This window comes from Accipiter gentilis, chromosome 30, assembly GCF_929443795.1.
Source record: "Accipiter gentilis chromosome 30, bAccGen1.1, whole genome shotgun sequence".
NCBI lineage: Eukaryota > Metazoa > Chordata > Aves > Accipitriformes > Accipitridae > Astur > Astur gentilis.
In genome coordinates, this window is record NC_064909.1 from 13,412,048 (window position 1) to 13,426,720 (window position 14,673).

At 47.7% G+C, this 14,673-nt stretch overlaps 2 protein-coding genes across 4 annotated transcripts in view; one reads left to right on the forward strand and one right to left on the reverse strand.

Moving 5' to 3' along the window:
* The window catches only part of RAB3GAP2 (RAB3 GTPase activating non-catalytic protein subunit 2), a 240,196-nt gene that overhangs the window by 170,548 nt on the left and 54,975 nt on the right, over positions 1-14,673 (reverse strand). The window lies entirely within an intron of this gene.
* C30H1orf115 (chromosome 30 C1orf115 homolog) lies at positions 2,621-6,781 on the forward strand. Its single transcript, XM_049833947.1, has 2 exons — positions 2,621-2,937; positions 5,282-6,781. The coding sequence occupies exons 1-2, from the start codon at positions 2,635-2,637 to the stop codon at positions 5,399-5,401; spliced, it is 423 nt and encodes a 140-aa protein (XP_049689904.1). The 5' UTR covers positions 2,621-2,634; the 3' UTR covers positions 5,402-6,781.

A 14,673-nucleotide genomic window follows, 5' to 3' on the forward strand; every position in this document is an offset into this window, starting at 1 on the left:
GAAAGATGCTTTTTCAGAACCGCTGGTTTTATTGGCAAGCAGCGTGTAGTTGGTATGGAAATCAGTGAGATGTTGCATGCTGAATCCTCAATGCCTGGTTTTTGGGTCCTTCAACAGCTGCCGTGTTATGTACCTGTTACGTGCAAGTTACTCTTTGGCTAAGAGGGGGATAAGAACATTTGCATCCAAAATGCAGCTTGACTTTCATGTGGGAGGGGATCGGTGGCATGTTATTAGTATGGCTTTAACTTGAGAAATCCGAAAGACAGTTAAATGCCACGTCATGTTCCACAGCTCCGGGAAGGGCTGGGGATGTCTTGGATCTTCAAAGGGCTTATGTATTCAGTTGTAATTTCTTGGCAGCATTTCCAGGGGGTGTTTGGAGTGGGGGGGAGCAGTTAGTCTAGCTCATGGTTCTGCTATTTTGGGTGGGGGTTGTTTTTTCACTTTATTTCTTTATTTATGGTATACAGACACTTCCAAACTAAGTAGATCCCTTTTCATACAGTCCAATTTAAAACATTAAAATGTATATAGATCAATGAAAGGACTACAAACGTTCATTCCAGCTTCTGTGGATGAAAAGTAATGCCTGAGAACCAAGTGGCATCATTGCCATAGAATTACAATGATGCCAAAATTCTATGAGGTGTTACACCTGAGACTTTTGATACCTGGTGTCGTATACCCGAGAGGTAGCTTGGACCTCTTAATCTCAGAACATGGTTCCCCTGCCGCCATGCAAATGGAGACAGTAAATCTCAATTGAGAGATACGTTCTCTGGGGTTTTGATAGTTGAACTCGGGAAGATGAAACAAGCTCGTGAGGTACAAACCCAGTCTGTGGGGAAAGGCCAGCCCCTCTTGAGAAGACAGATTATCTTTTACCATCTTTGCACTTCTCGCTTAGGGGCAAAGTATACATTCAGTAATGGATCTATAAATAGAAAACCTAGATGTAAACACATCTCAAAGCCCCAGAAAAATATTAATGCATTTCTCAAGTTAGCTCAAGGTTAACAAGATGAAAGATCCCATTCAACAGCTGCTTACAGATTATTGGTATTTTATTTGTTGATGCTGCTGCTTAATCAGCATCAAGCAATTACTTCACCCCTCAAACTACCTAAGAAAGTAGCACCTTAAAATCTACAGCAACATATTAGAGCATGCAAAATTTACCTCCTATACCTTGCTGCTTCAGGCCCTACCATGTGATTAGCGTTAAAGCAGGTACTTGGGACAGGACCTACGGTGCTACTCAGTCCCACAGTCTCTGCAGTGTTTAGGACATACCTACACCTCCAGGACGTTGGCAAGTTGAGCATCTGGCTCCAGGAGGTGGGGGAGAGAACCGGGTGGCTCAGAAACAGGCTCTTGCAGGCGCTGCCGCGGCCAGAGCCCGGAGGAAGGAGAAGCTCCGAGGGCCACGCGTGGTCTGTGGTAGGTGTCCGTCTGGGACCGGTACTCGGCGGAGCATGTCCTGGGTTTAGGCCTCCACCTCAGCCTTCTGTAGAGTTAAATTAAAAACCTGACAATGGTAACAGGAGTGGTGACGCCTTTAAATATAAAATAGGGGAAGGGGTAGAGCACTTTTCCCGTAGTGACAGACCTGGGACTTAGCTCGTGTCTTCCACCCCTCAGAGGGCTGGCCGAGGTGTCCGTTACACTGCTTTCTGGCTGGAGCTGCGACGATGGCAAAGCACCATCCTTGGGGCGGGTAACCACGCTGGGTGCAGGATTTACTTGCTGAATGTTAAGAGGGCATCAGGCACAGGTTCAAGGCTTCGTTCCTCAGTAAGAAAAATCCACGGTAAAGGATTAGTCTGTCCCCTTATCGCACCTGCTTGTCTGAAGTATTCATATATGCATCAAACGTTGATAAATATGCCACCTGGTTTAATAAATAACATTGATCCTCCCTATGCAATTTTGCATTTCTTGACCGACCCCAGCTACGCGAACCCGGCTTAGGAAGCGCGGTTGCTAATCTGCAGCCCACCCAGCTAGAGAGGCGCGTGGCCGTCAGCCTCCCCCAGCATCTGGGCAAAAACCACCGAGAAACTTTGCCCTTCGGCGAAGACTCCCGAACCTTCCCCCTGCCCGGGGGTAGCAGAACGGAGCCCAGTACGCCGGAGCCGCTGTTCACCCGAGCTCCTGGCAGGAACGCCTCTAACAGAGGGATTACCAGGGAGTCTGGCTTTTTCTTTCGGAGGGGAGGAAGAGCGTGGCCTCCCGAAGCCGCTGCCGGCGTGGAGCAGTGCGTGCGACGCCGGGGAAGGAGCTACCTCGGCCTTCACCAGCGGTCGGGGCGCGGAGGCCGCAGCGGCCGCCTGTCCTACGGCTGGCGACAGGGTGGGCTTCCCCCAGCAAACCCCCGGCTTTCCCCAGCAAGGCGGGACACGGTTTGCCGCGCCGGGGCCGGGGCCCGCCGTTGACGGGCTCCGCCAGCCCTCGCCCCGCTACCCCGGGCCGGTTAGCCGCGGCCCTCACGGCGGCGGGGCCCGGGGCGCCTCTTCCCGCCGCCGTCCCGCCCCGGGGAGGGGGCAGCGGCCGCCTCCGGCCACACCTGTGGCGCAGCGGCGGCGGCGGCGGCCGGCGGTCCGCGCAGACGGGTCGGCGCCCGGCGGCACCATGACGGTGGGTTCGCGGCTGGGCGCCAAGGCGAGGGGCAGGTACTCCCGCCGCGGGCACGACGACGACCAGGTCTCCATCCTGCCCGGCGCGGAGGACGAGGAGGCGGCGGCTGGGGGCAGCGCGGGGGCCCCGCGGCCGGCGGCGCTGGAGGAGGAGGAGGAGGAGGAGGAGGAGGAGGAGGGCGGCTCTGCCTCCAGGAAGGTGCACTTCGTCCTCCTGCCCGACTCCTACGAGCCGCTGCGCCCGCCGCGGGCCGCCGCCAAGCGGCCCTACGGGAAGCGGCTGAAGAAGTACGGGAAGGTGAGGGCAGCCGGAGCGGGGACCCTCGGCGGGGGGCGGGGGGGTCCCGGCACCGAAGCCCCCCGTGTCCCTCAGGCGCTTGAGGCGGCGGCGCTGAGCCCCGAGGCGGGGGTCCGCCGCCGGGCTGGGTCTTGGTCTTGCCGGGGCGGAGGCGGTGCTGCTGGGGAAGGCAGGACAGCGGCCCTCGCCGGGATCAAAGAGGAGAAAATCTGCCGTTTCGGAGCGAAAATGACACTAAGCTGGTCCATGTGACGGGCACTTTGCCTTTCTTTGTTCTGCGTTTCCCTCGGCGTCATTTGTTTTGACACCGTTCCTTAAAACTTCCAGTTAATTGGCCTGCTTTTCTTCTTTCTTTTCGTCTACTTCAGTGACCGAAAGAAAGGGTAATAACATCCCTCCGGTACACCCATTCGCCAGCTTACCTTCCCGGTGTCCCCTGAAAGCCAAAGAAAAAAATGCAACGTGCTTTTTTCATTGTGTAACAGCTATTTTGGATCAAAACTGTTCTTTTGCTTTCCTGTGTGGAAAGTCACAAGTCCGGCAGTCTGGTGGTTTGTTGGGTTTTTTTCCCCCGGAGGCTGGGTGCCTTTGATTACGAAAGTGCTGTTTGGAGGAATTCGATTATTTCTTCTCTTGTTATGTCACTGAAGTACAGCTCTGGTATGTCTTGGATATTTCTAGCAAAAAGTAGTTTCTGTCTGAGCAGGAAAAACCTGTCTGGTGTCCGGAATCTTTTCCTAGCGGAGAGATCACGGATGTCAGCATGAGACATGGCGTTCTGCTGCATTCTTTAAAAAATGGTGATTTTGGTAAAGTTACGCTTGCTATCTCCGATATGCAGAAAATGCCAGTTAGTTTGGCAAAGTTACTTTTGAAATTCACACAGTTTACAGATGACGGCGTAGTCATGAGCTGCCTCACAAATACTACTGTTTCATGAAGAGGGGAATAAAATATTTCATTCTTTCATGATGGATTTGATACTTTGAGTTTCCAACACTGATTTCCAAGTCACAGTAAACACATGTGGTAGGAAGCAGTGTCAAGTCTGTAGTCTCGATTTATACAGAGCAGTTCTGTGAGCACGGTTATGTGACAGCAGTTCATAATTTTGCCGTTGGTGCTATTGCTGTGTGTGCTGTTAGTATAAGGGCACTTGTAACTGTGTTTAGAGCACAGGCCAGTGCTTGGACGCTGCATATTCCCTTTTGTATTGGTCAGACAACATCCCCACAGGGAAGGTTTGCCAGTTTGGCTTTGGCAGTAAAGAACAACTTGTGAAAGTGTTGGTGAGGTGCGGGTAGGTAAGTGGCACACGGCGCAGGAGGAAGGAAAGAAGTCACCAGTGTGACATAGTGGGACAGGGCAGAGGTGGGAAGGGAAGGCCCTGCGTCTCCTCCTCCATCCTCAGGCTCTACCCCCAGGCTCGAGCTGCCCTTTTATTTTGCCATCTTAACTCCCTTCAAGTAAGTTTCCATAGGAGTAAATGCAGCAAAAATCAGCTATGTAGTGGCGTCGTGACAGCTGAAGGTTTTCATGTGCCAGTGCCACTGTAATCCAGCTTTAAGAAATCCTAGGAATATAATAGATACTGACTGGATTTCACCGATTTAAAAGTATATCCTCTGTTTCAGTGTTTTCCATATTACAAGAGATTGATTTTGATATAGTCCCATGCAACCATAAAGTGTTACTAACAGTTTGATATTCCTCCCAAACTGACCACACTGTATTAATTCCCCAGTCATGACCAGCCATATGAGCAAAAACTATCAAGAGTGAAATTAAAATTAGATTAAGGTTTTTAGTTTAAATAATCTGCAGCAAGCTATCTCTAATGCAGTACATAGATGAGCTCTTAAACCTGTAGAGACGTGAAAGTGGGTCAATACATTCTTATTTTGACCAAACATATCTTTGACAAAAAGCAATGAAGTTTCCATAAAAATATTCTCAGTGTTCTACTGCCTTCTTGTTCAGCACCAGTTTTAACAGCTTATGTGCTTTTAAGAGTTACTAACATACTTAGAACATGTGTGTGTGGGAAACATGTACCTCTACAAACTAGGTGTGAATTTAAACTAATTTTATTCTTGAATAGAAGCCCACGTAAAAGCCTGGCTTCCTGTGGAGGCTGCACCTGTTCAGTTTAACTGTACTCTGTAGGTGTGTATTTCTATATAAAAATAGATGATAATATGTTGTTCTATGCTCAAGCCCTCATTAGCTGTGGGAGAAGTTCATTTCCTGGGTTGGTGACGTTGGCTGTCGGAACAATTTTATGTGAAGGTATTTTCTATCACCTCTCCTTTTTTTTATCCTCTTCTCCCATCTCTCTCCACAGAACGTCGGCAAAGCTCTGCAGAAGGGATGCCGCTACTTGGTGGTCGGCCTGCAAGGATTAGCAGCAGCCTATTCCTCTCCCTTTGGAGTGGCAGCTCAGGTGGCATCCTTCATCCGCTAGCGCAGCTCCACGCGCTCCACCGGGGAGGACGTGAGGCCATCGCTGCTTTCTTAGGATTAAGTCTGAGACCTGCATCTGAGAAACCTCTTGGACAAACAGTCCCAGCCCTGAGCCCCTCCACCAGCCCCTTCCCCAAGACTGAGTGCTCTTCTCTGCAAAAACTTCTGGCGCTTTATAAAATCAGGATTGGGTTGAAGAAATGTAAGGATGAGGAAATAATCTTCGACTAATTGAGCTGAAGTTTGTTCTCGGACATGAGTTGGTTTTCTAGAGCTTTGTGCTATGTGTGGAAGGGAGCCAAGGATGGATGGAAAAGCAAGTAGATAAGGGAGAGAGAAATGAAGGAAAATAGAAATAGCGGGGGCGGGGGGGAGTGGTGCAGATAGGGAGGTGGGGATCTGGGTCTGGCTAGTGAGAGGAATTGTCAAAGCAGTGGAGAAAACAGATAACGAGTGATCAGGAAAAGGTAGTCTTTGGTTCTCTGAGGTCTTTTTTGTTGTTTTGGGGTTTTTTTTACCCTGAGAGGTTTAAGATTAGGAGTATACTTAAAAATACACTTGGATATACATGGACTATTGTCTGAGACAGGGAGAGCTTTGCTGCATCACAGTTGTTCATTTCAAACTCTGGGCGTAATGAGCCTTTAAATCTTAAGACTGATGTAAAAATCCGGAAAGAAAATGAGGTGTGTTTGTCTTCTGATTTTGGGGCATTAAAGGTTTACTGCTGCTGTGAAATCTGCACATATTTTTTTTACTGAGAACAGAGTTTATATCTGACACACCTGATTCTAGAAGCTGGGGCATAAGAACAACCAGTTCTGTGGTGTTCACCAGAAAAAAAAGGGATTACCAGCTGCATCTGAAAAAAACCTACATACAGTGTTTGGTATAAGAATGTACAATGGTTTTGTATAAGAATGGGGCCAAATAAACTGCCAGCTCCATCTTCATTTCCTTATGTGGAAGCTCTAGCTAGAGGATGTCAACATCAGATGGCTCAGCTCAGTGGTGCGGATGCAGCAGCTTCCGTGTGACACCTCCAGGGATATAAATCTTGTATTGATGACACAGGAACAAGGGGGTTTATGTGCCTTCAAAATTCTGTGGGTTTGGGGTGGTTTTTCCTATCAGTCTTTTGTGGTAGCAGTAAGTGATTTCCCTGCTAGCACTTTCTCTGTATTATAGATCTTTCTAGTTTTGATAGTGGTTTTGTAATCGAGGTGTTGAGTTATTTGGAAAAAAAATGCTGTTCATTTGCTTTCTTTGCCTTTTTTGAATGAAAGCGTTTGCGTGTCTTAGCAAATCACACTGTATTTCTTTTAAGTGTAGAAAATGAAACAAAGGTGGATTTTTTTAATAATAAAAAAAAGTAATGTGATTCATGTTGTGTGTTCACCTACACACATGAGTAAGCACACAAAGGAGGAGGTTCTCGGCAGCAGCCCAAGCAGCGGGGGAAGCTGCAGTGTAAACTTCCCTGTGTTCTGCCCGTGGCCTCGGTGCTCTTCTAGAAGGACACGGTTGTAGCCCAAACTGCATGGAAATGCTCAGGAAAGGCAAGGTGTGGAGATGAGGCTGCAGAGGATCTAAGGTTGCACGAGTTGGGGTAGGAATAGCCACAATGGGATTACACTCATTGATTTCACGCTTTTAGTTGTTCCTCTTGAGCTTTCTTGTGGGGACAGACCTGTCCTGCCCATCTGCCCCCCCAGCATGCCAGAGGCTATGGGTAACAGCTGTGTCTTTTCGCAGCAAGAACAGGGCTGTACTAACACCCACATGCCACACGAGCCTGCACACTTTGGGATTAACTTCAAATTTTGTTACATCACTCTTATGTTTTACAGTGCTTTTACAGCATGAATCGTTAGAGCTTTTTTTAAATGACTAAAGCAATGCAGGGGAGATTTGTGTCTCCATTTTCCTGTGTGAAATGAGTGCCCATCAATTTGTCTGTGTGTCCTCTGAATAGAAAGGCTGCTCCCTCATTGCAACACCCAGGGTCCAACCTGTTCAATGCAGGGACTTTCCACAGAGGTAAACATGAACTTCAGCTCATGAACCACTCGGCACAATGGTTACCACTGACTTTTGCCTGATGACCTATGGTCTCTGCTCACCTGGTGCACCTTTAAGGGAATAACCTGGTTGCATCACACAGAACCCGAATGATATGCAAATGGTGTTTCTTTGTGAGCCTGAGAAAAGAAAAGCTTGATGCATATTGGTGAGTCAGCTTCTGCTGAACAGTGTTTCTAAAATAGACCAAAAACAAAGAAGGAAAGAGGAGAGAGAAAGAAAAAGTAAGCAAGTAACCTACGCTGTTTCTCTAAAACAGCTGGTGATTCATGCCAGCCTATTTTCCTTCCTCAAAATGAACTGATGGTTCTCACTGAGGCTACCAATTAGTGCTGCTTATCAGTTCTCCTGGAGCAGCAATTCACTCCTCAGCTGGTGGAGTGCATCCATGAGGCCAAGCCTTGGCCCGAGGGCTTGCTCCTCTCTTCACCAGCCCAGCTCACACAGCAGTGTCTAGAAAATCTGAGTCTGGGGGGTGAGGTTCATTTTCAGCGGGGTGCATGGCAGAGGGCTGTAGTTCGTGTCAATCGTGGCAGCATCCCTGCCATGCCAGCTCTGGCTTAGCTAAGATGCAAAAAGGTGCGACAGGGCAGCACTGTTGCTAAATGTTGTCTGGCTGACAGAAGAGAAGAGGAAATATTCCCTGACTAACTCAGCCTTGGGTGGCAGGTCATCCTGCTCAGCCGACAAGAAATGGCAACCTCCATCTGAAGCAGAACCGTTGTGCTGGAAGTCTGCAAGTGACTTGGAGGAGAGCGAGCTGTCGCTGATGGCGAGGCTGCTGGGCTTTCCGGGGCAGCCCTGACAGTGTGCCGAGCCAGGAGGGCAGTCCGGGATGGACTCGGCTTCTGCACGGCCTTTCTGTGCTCTTGGCGAGGTGGGTCTTGGAGGAGCCACCCCAGCAGGGAAAGCTTTCGACCCACGGGTGCAGGCAGGCTCCTTTATTAAAATGGGCTTGTCTGCAGCATATCTCCTGGTTCTTCTGAGGAACAAAACGGACATTTGACCCTCTCATAGACAAAAGTGGGATATGCTTATATTAATATCCGGGTGGATATTACGGTACAGCAGACACACAGGGAAGATTTGATTTGACGTTTGAGCAGGATGAAATACGTTCCTCCCTTCAGGCACTTGCTTGGCACCTCTACCCATCGCTTCACCCCGCAGGTTTTTGTGTTCAGTGGCGTGTTACTGTGCTATCTGACTCCTTTCAGATTTCTACCCACCTTTCACCATGTTTGATAACAAATGGCAGGATAAATAAGTTCAGGAAGCTGAATACATGCAAGAGTGGCAAGAAGTAGTCAACTCGTCCAAGCTTCTCTCAGGAATGAACTCCGCTAACCTGACAGCCTGGCAAGTCACTTTTAAATTAAATCCCTGGCTATTCCTACTGCCTGCTCAATCAGTCACAGAGCAGAATAAAGCTTGTTCCTGCTGGTTTTGCCAGAGCATTTAATTACTACTCTGGCTTACCGTAGGCTGTGAGGAAATGGCAGAGGGCTTGTAGCTATTGTCCTTTGTCCTGCAACATCAGCAGCAAGGAAGCGCTCTCGCACAGCTTGCTTTTGAAGTGCTGTAACTGAGGAGAGCCGTACCACACCACGCCACTTCGGTGTTTCCAGGGCTTTGCTGGTCCCGGGCCAAGGTTCACTTCAGGCATGAACAACCCCGTAAGGCTGGCAAGGTGGCAGGTTTTGAGTTGGTGTGCTGTAAAACTAGTCGTCTCTTTTTCTGTATCCTGAGTCCCTTGTTAGCTAGGCACTGAGGAAAAACTGGTCCTAAAATGTGTACCAAGTTGCTGCAGTTACCTGTACAGAGCATGCTTTGGAAATCCTTCTTCTTCAAAGGAGCAGTAGAGAGCCTAAAGAGCTTGTAGATTAATTGAGATAATTAAATTAAAAGAAGGTAGAGGAATCAAATCCTCCCCTTCCTTTTCCTTGTAGGAAGTAGTATCAGGCTGCCAGACCTGTTTTGGGGCGAAGTCTAGAGACTCTGAGCTCAGAGAGGGTGGTGCTCCTTCCCAAATCCTGCATCGCCTACGAGGAGAGGCTCAGGGCTCTGGGCTCGTTCAGCTGGAGGAGGGAAGACTTAGGAGGGACCTGACAGCAGCTTTTCAGTACCTAAGAAGGGGTGGCTAACAAGATGGACCCAGGCTCTTTACTGAGGTCCGCAGCCAGACAGCAGGAGGCCATCGTCATAAATTGAAACTGGGGAGTTTCCAGCCAGATACAAGGCGCGGAAAAACACTAGTATGATTATTAAGCATGAGATGAGGTTACTTCAGGAGGTTGGGGAGTGTCTGACCCTGGAGGCTCTCAAGGCATGACTGAACAAAGTGGAGAGCAACGCGGTGCGAGTTCAGCGTTGACCCTGCTGGGAGCAGGAGGCTGGAGGAGAGACCTCCTGGGGTCCTTCCAGCCTGGGTGACTCTGAGGCTATGAGTGGGATCCTGCCATGATAAGCAGAAAGCTTGTATCTACCTGCTGTGTGGAGATGTAAAAGACGGATACCCTCACCCTCGCTAAAAGCACAGACGCTAAGAATAAAGCTTTGCGCTTTATAACAAGGAGCGACTCGGGATGATGCAAACTGCCTGAAGAACAGTTTGGCCCCCAGCGAAGTTCCTGCTGCATTGCACTATGCTAGCTGAAAGGCGATTGTCCTTTAGTGCCATCTCCTGGGAAAAAACCAGATTTCCAGCCTTGTCAGCCTGCCTTGTTCTGCCTCATCTCCTGCAGGGATTTCCTGCCCTCGCCTAGGCTGGCCTCCTGGTTTGTCCAGACCCATCTTCAGGACGTTGGGTCCCAGCAGTGTAATGTGAGTCTCCATATGCCAGTGTTTTCTACCCACTTGAATCCTGAGCCTCCTGTTACGCAAGTATTTCAAATGTAAAGCCACAGAAACATTGTTCTTGTGTTGTTTTTTGTTTGGGTTTTTTTTTCCTTCAACACCTAAAAATGCATTATGCTTTGTCCTGAGGTTCTCGCTGTGCCATAAAAACATTTATTAAGGATGCTTCACTGGAGGAAAGTCAATGAGTCATGGCTTCTTGTTTCTGAATCTCATCCTCTGCTGGAGAAATCACAGCTGCTTAAGACAGGTCATGTAATTTGAAATGCAGCAGGAACGGAGGACAGCAGACTGGAATGATCCCCACAGGAGCTGCCTTGCACCCCAGCTCCAGCACGCCATGTGTACTTGCCTCCTCATGCTTTCTGTATTCCCCTATTTCTGCTGCCCATAAAAGAATCCTTGCTCCTTCCTTTCCTGGGACACTAAGCTAGCATCAGATTGCTTTTTCAGCTGTGCCTGAATTAGGGTGGGGACTTTCCTGTCCTTGGTGCATCCCATCCTCTCCTGTGATAGCCGCTAAACCACAGCTACAGAAGTGCGTTAGTTCTTGTGCTGCAGAATAAATGCACTGCTCACCAGTAAAGCCTCTCCTTTGGTCCTTACCTGCTCTCCCAGACGACATGCAGCTGTGCCCTGACTATTCAGACTCCTAAAGCTGCCTGACGGATATTATATTCACCTGGATAATCGCATTTATGGAACATGGGGAGAACTTGTAATGTCATTAGCCTGTGTTAGTTAATACCGGGCCGAACATTTGCCTGGAACAACCGTTTCTGTATTGTCCTGGTGAATTTAGAGAGACTGAAGTTTAGCATTTGACTGGAGGAAAAAGACAATTTTCAATTCATCTTCCTATATGACTGGACAGTGAATAAAGGAGCCTACCAACCTCCCTAGCTTTTAATGTATTTATGATTCTCTGTGTAGGAAAAGCCTCACAAAAAAAGATCCCTTTATCTCATTGCTCTGGCTCCATTAAAAGGCATCTATCATTAATGACTCTATTTTTAATTCTATCATCGCCAATTATTCGCCTGAGATTTTTCCATACATTAATTTCACTGAGCTCATTTCTAGTGCATGACTCACTGAACTCCGATTTCCTTGAAGATTTTAAGAGGAAACGGCAATGCTTTTATCCTCCCCTCCTCTCTATGAAGGAATCTTTGGAATTTATTGTTTGTTCTAAGTTTGGAAGAAGGATATAATTTTTGTGGGTGTGTGGGTGTAATATAATTTTTATCATACCTTGTTGAAATCAGCATAGGATGGCTGCATACTTGGCTATGTCATCCCCTCATCTCTGCCTTTTGCTGAATAAGAGAGTCACCGGAAAAATAACTGGCATATCCCTGGTATGGGCATTTAACCCTATTCCTTCACTAAGACAAGCCCGGCCTACATTTAGCTCCATCCTAACACCCTGTCACCTAATCTAGGCCAGCATTTTGCTGTCTTTGTCACCGGGATTTTTTTTGTAATGTCCATCCAAATCTCCCCCTCAGTGTGGTATTTTATGCCTTTCCAAAGTACAGCACTGTGCACATCCTACTGAAGACCTACAAGATTGCCAGTCACTTGTCCTTTTTTAGTGGAAACATGTAAAATTCTTCAACTCTTTCCTTGTCATTCATCTTAGACCTCTGATGGAGCCCCTGCTACAAGAGAGTCTAGGTCTGCCTCTAGAAAAATTATCTCCAATTGCCCACTGCATCTGAAAGCAGCTATGTCATTACTTTTTCCATAAAATTTGTTCCACCTGCGCATTTGTCATGTGGATGCTTCTGAGCTGACACCGTGCTTTTTCAAGATACGCCAGCATCACCCACTTTCATGACCAAGAGAGCCCAGCCCCAGTTTGCTGTGGGATTGACACTGGGAATCCTTTACCTGATCAGACACATTCTAAGGAGCCCGAGGCAAGAACCTGGTGTGGAGAAATTCAGTACAACTGTCCTGAAGTTTGATGAAGTTGTAGGCAATTGAAAACATGAGCATTTCCTTTTAAGAGCAGGTTTACTGTGCCCGCTCTGGCTACAGCAAACACAATTCTGTCACACAAGAGGCTGTGTTTGGATTGTAACAAAAGCAGTACCTACATTTTGTGTGAATGGCTCTTATGCATATTGCTTTACAGCAGGAGTTGGTGGCTCCTAGGTAAGCACAGGTGTGCTGGGGATGGAGGATTAAACAAACCTGCTGGTGAAGCTATTTACTGGAGGCTTTTTGAGAGGTGCCAGGTGTATGGGTGAAGAGGGCTTTTCTCAAAGGCTGCAGTCTTAGACCTGAAATGTTAAACCACAGCCATGCTCTCTGCAGTTATTTCTAATTTTACGTTCCTTGTATCACAGCAGGAGAGGAGAGATTATACAGATGCTGCTGCCTTCTGTTATTCTTCTTCAAGCTCCTTCACACCATAGTCTCCAAGAAGAGTCAGGGCTGAGTGTAACAGCTGCTTTTCGGGGCTGGTCTGAACAAAATCTCCTTAGGCTCCAGGCCAGTGGATTTAGGAAATGAAAGTTTAAGGTCCTTCTTGGATTTAGAATTATTTTTTCTCTAAATTAATATGCAATCATTAGCAAAGGTGAGTTATTTCTGAATTTAGTTAACAAGTCCTTCAAACTGAAAGAATCTGGTTTTGTACACCGTGGTGCTGCCCATCATGTGTAACTAGGGAGGAGCTGTAGCTGTTCACACCACCATCATGCTGTATAGGTTCATACTTCTCCAAATTCTCATGCTAGGGAAGTATATATACACTCCAGACCTGTTTTCTCTGGCACCCAGAAGAAGGGAGCAAGAAGTAAATCACCCCAAATTTTTTCCTCTTATTCCAAATCCTGTCATTTTGATGCCTCGTAGACTGAAGTTCAGAGGACAAAAGCTTTCTGCATTTTATGATTTACACAGCAGAGAATATTACTGTATACAGTGCTCAAGAAATCACAGGAGATAGTTACTCATTTTTGCCTTAAGCTTTTGAAAATAAGCATCCACGTTTGTCAGGAATGCCTGTGTTTTTTTAAAAACTTGTGGCCAACATAAATATTTTTTTTCATTTACTGCATTTGATGCATTGCTTTTATTGTTAGATTCTAAAACCAGGTTGTATTTTTATTTTTATCTCTTTAGTACTTATGTTAATTTGTTTTGATTCATGCTTGTAAGCACTGCTTATCAGAGAGTGCTTACTAACTAGACAGTCATTGCAGTTTTGTTGAACTTTTGCTGATAATTAGATGCCTGGTTCCCCTTATAGTGTTTTTCTGCTCCTGTGGGTGCAGCTGCAGATCAAAGATCTCTGTGTGAATTCAATGAAATTACAAAATATTGACTCCACGTAAAATGAGAAGATTAATGGTTATCAAAGAGCGCGCAAGGGCTCTCAGTCTGCTCAGCAGGGCTGGCTCTCCTCTTGTGTCTGTGGCAGAGTCATAAAAGTCATCACGAGTAATTATTTTTGACTCAGTGGGTCAACGATTTGAAGGTGGTGGGGGAGGTCTGGTCAAACCAGACTAAGCAGTTTAGCACCTATGATTTACCTGACACGATGTGGGGAGGTCCCAGGGGTATGGAATAGGGGGTGTCTCACCGTGGTGAGAAGCCGCAGCCCGTCTGCGCTGCAGTGGGACAGCCTGAGGTGGACTCAGGCTCACTGCCAGGCAGCTGCCACGGCTGCCAGGAGCAATGGAGCAAGGAAAGCCCACACAGGAGGAGATCGGCCCTGCCGGAGATAACCCCTCGAGCCTTCCCTGCATCGGTCCCATCTCAAGCGCACCAGTTCTGCCTCATTTCAGACTGGCCATTTAGGCTTACAAGCAGGAGCAGAAGGAGAGGGCTGTACTGTGGTGAATGGAGGAGGAAATCTGCAGTGTCGGGCACAACTTCACATTCTCCTATGGGGGCTTACAGGGACCTCTGACCTTGAGGGCAGAGAGTGTGACTGAGCAGGATGGAAAGGAAGCAAACTTCAGAAGATCCCCATGCCACGGATGCAAGACAGGTAACTTACCTTGTAGAAAACCCAATTTGCTCAGTTAAGAGGAGGCTTCAAATGATATGGAAGGTGAGCAGGCGGCAGACTATCTTGGCATGTGCCTCCCACACAGTCCAACAGCAGCGCAAGGCTCTGCTGATCAATAGTTAATCTCCAGAATGAACTGGGCTTGTTCCAGAGGCAAATTCAAAACATACACAAGTCCTGCTTATCCTTAGTGTTGTGGCCTACTTGTAGAAGGTAGGTCTCAAAAACCACGACTGGCATTAGGGCATGATTTAAACAGCAAAGTGGCAAACGAGAGGGCAAAGGGATTGCCCTCCCTCCTGCCT